Source organism: Tupaia chinensis, unplaced genomic scaffold, assembly GCF_000334495.1.
Source record: "Tupaia chinensis unplaced genomic scaffold, TupChi_1.0 Scaffold000634_1, whole genome shotgun sequence".
NCBI classification, from domain to species: domain Eukaryota; kingdom Metazoa; phylum Chordata; class Mammalia; order Scandentia; family Tupaiidae; genus Tupaia; species Tupaia belangeri.
In genome coordinates this window covers 5,478,372-5,479,194 of record NW_006160154.1, presented here as the reverse complement: position 1 = coordinate 5,479,194, position 823 = coordinate 5,478,372, and the positions used below count along the sequence as shown (strand labels likewise).

At 69.1% G+C, this 823-nt stretch overlaps 1 protein-coding gene across 1 annotated transcript in view; it reads left to right on the top strand.

Annotated features, from left to right (window-relative positions):
- The first annotated feature begins 6 nt into the window (after window positions 1–6).
- SHISA2 (shisa family member 2) overlaps window positions 7–823 on the top strand; it is a 7,479-nt gene continuing 6,662 nt past the window's right edge. The window contains exon 1 of the mRNA XM_027776163.1: window positions 7–812. Coding sequence (XP_027631964.1) covers window positions 705–812 — 108 coding nt within the window. The 5' untranslated portion in view covers window positions 7–704. The remainder of the gene's footprint in view (window positions 813–823) is intronic.

Genomic DNA, 823 nt, shown 5'->3' with positions numbered 1-823 from the left:
GGATCCTAGCCAGTGTCCCGGCCGCTCCCGGGGTGTGGAGAAATCCCGCGGCGGCGTGCGCTGGGAGGACTGACCGTCAGCCCCGCCGAGCGGAGAACCGGCTTGTACCCCCGAGGGCTGCCTGGGCGATTTGGCCAGAGCCATGCGGACCGAGTTCGGAGCTGAGGGTGAGCGCCACCGGCCGTTGCACTTGCTGCCCAGCGCCCAGCGCACACCTCCTGCCTTCTTCGTTCCTGCTCGCAGCCTGAGAGGGGAATAAAGGAGGGTAAACGAGCCCGGACTCGCGCACGGGACCCCCAAGCTGAAACCCTGCGCTGGTGTGCCCGGCAGTCATCCGACTCGGGCGAGCGTCCATTCGGGGATGCACGGGGTGGCTCCTGTCGCGGGTGAAGCCTTCAGGGACCGCAGAACAGCAGTCCCAGGTGCCCTGTGAGTCCTCACCCAGGAGTCCCATTGGCAAGTGTCACTCTTAAGGCAGCCCCAGTGGGCACTGAGCCACCGGTTTAAGAAGGCGATGGCTTAGGAGTCTGTGGCCTTACGGCCCGGCGTCGCTGGTCCTGCACGTCGCGGCAGAGGGGAGTGGCCCTCCTGGAAAGTGCCGCGAACGGATAGTCTGCGAGGAGGCTGGGAGTGACGGGGCCGCCAGTTCTTGGAGACCCCTCTGTGCGCTCTGGAGACGCGCCGCCTGCGCCCTGGGCGGTACCATGTGGGGCGGACGCCGCTCGCCCGCCGCCTCCTCCCGGAACGCCGCTTCGCTCCTGCAGCTGCTGCTGGCGGCGCTGCTGGCGGCGGGGGCGCGGGCCAGGGGGGAGTGACGGCCCAG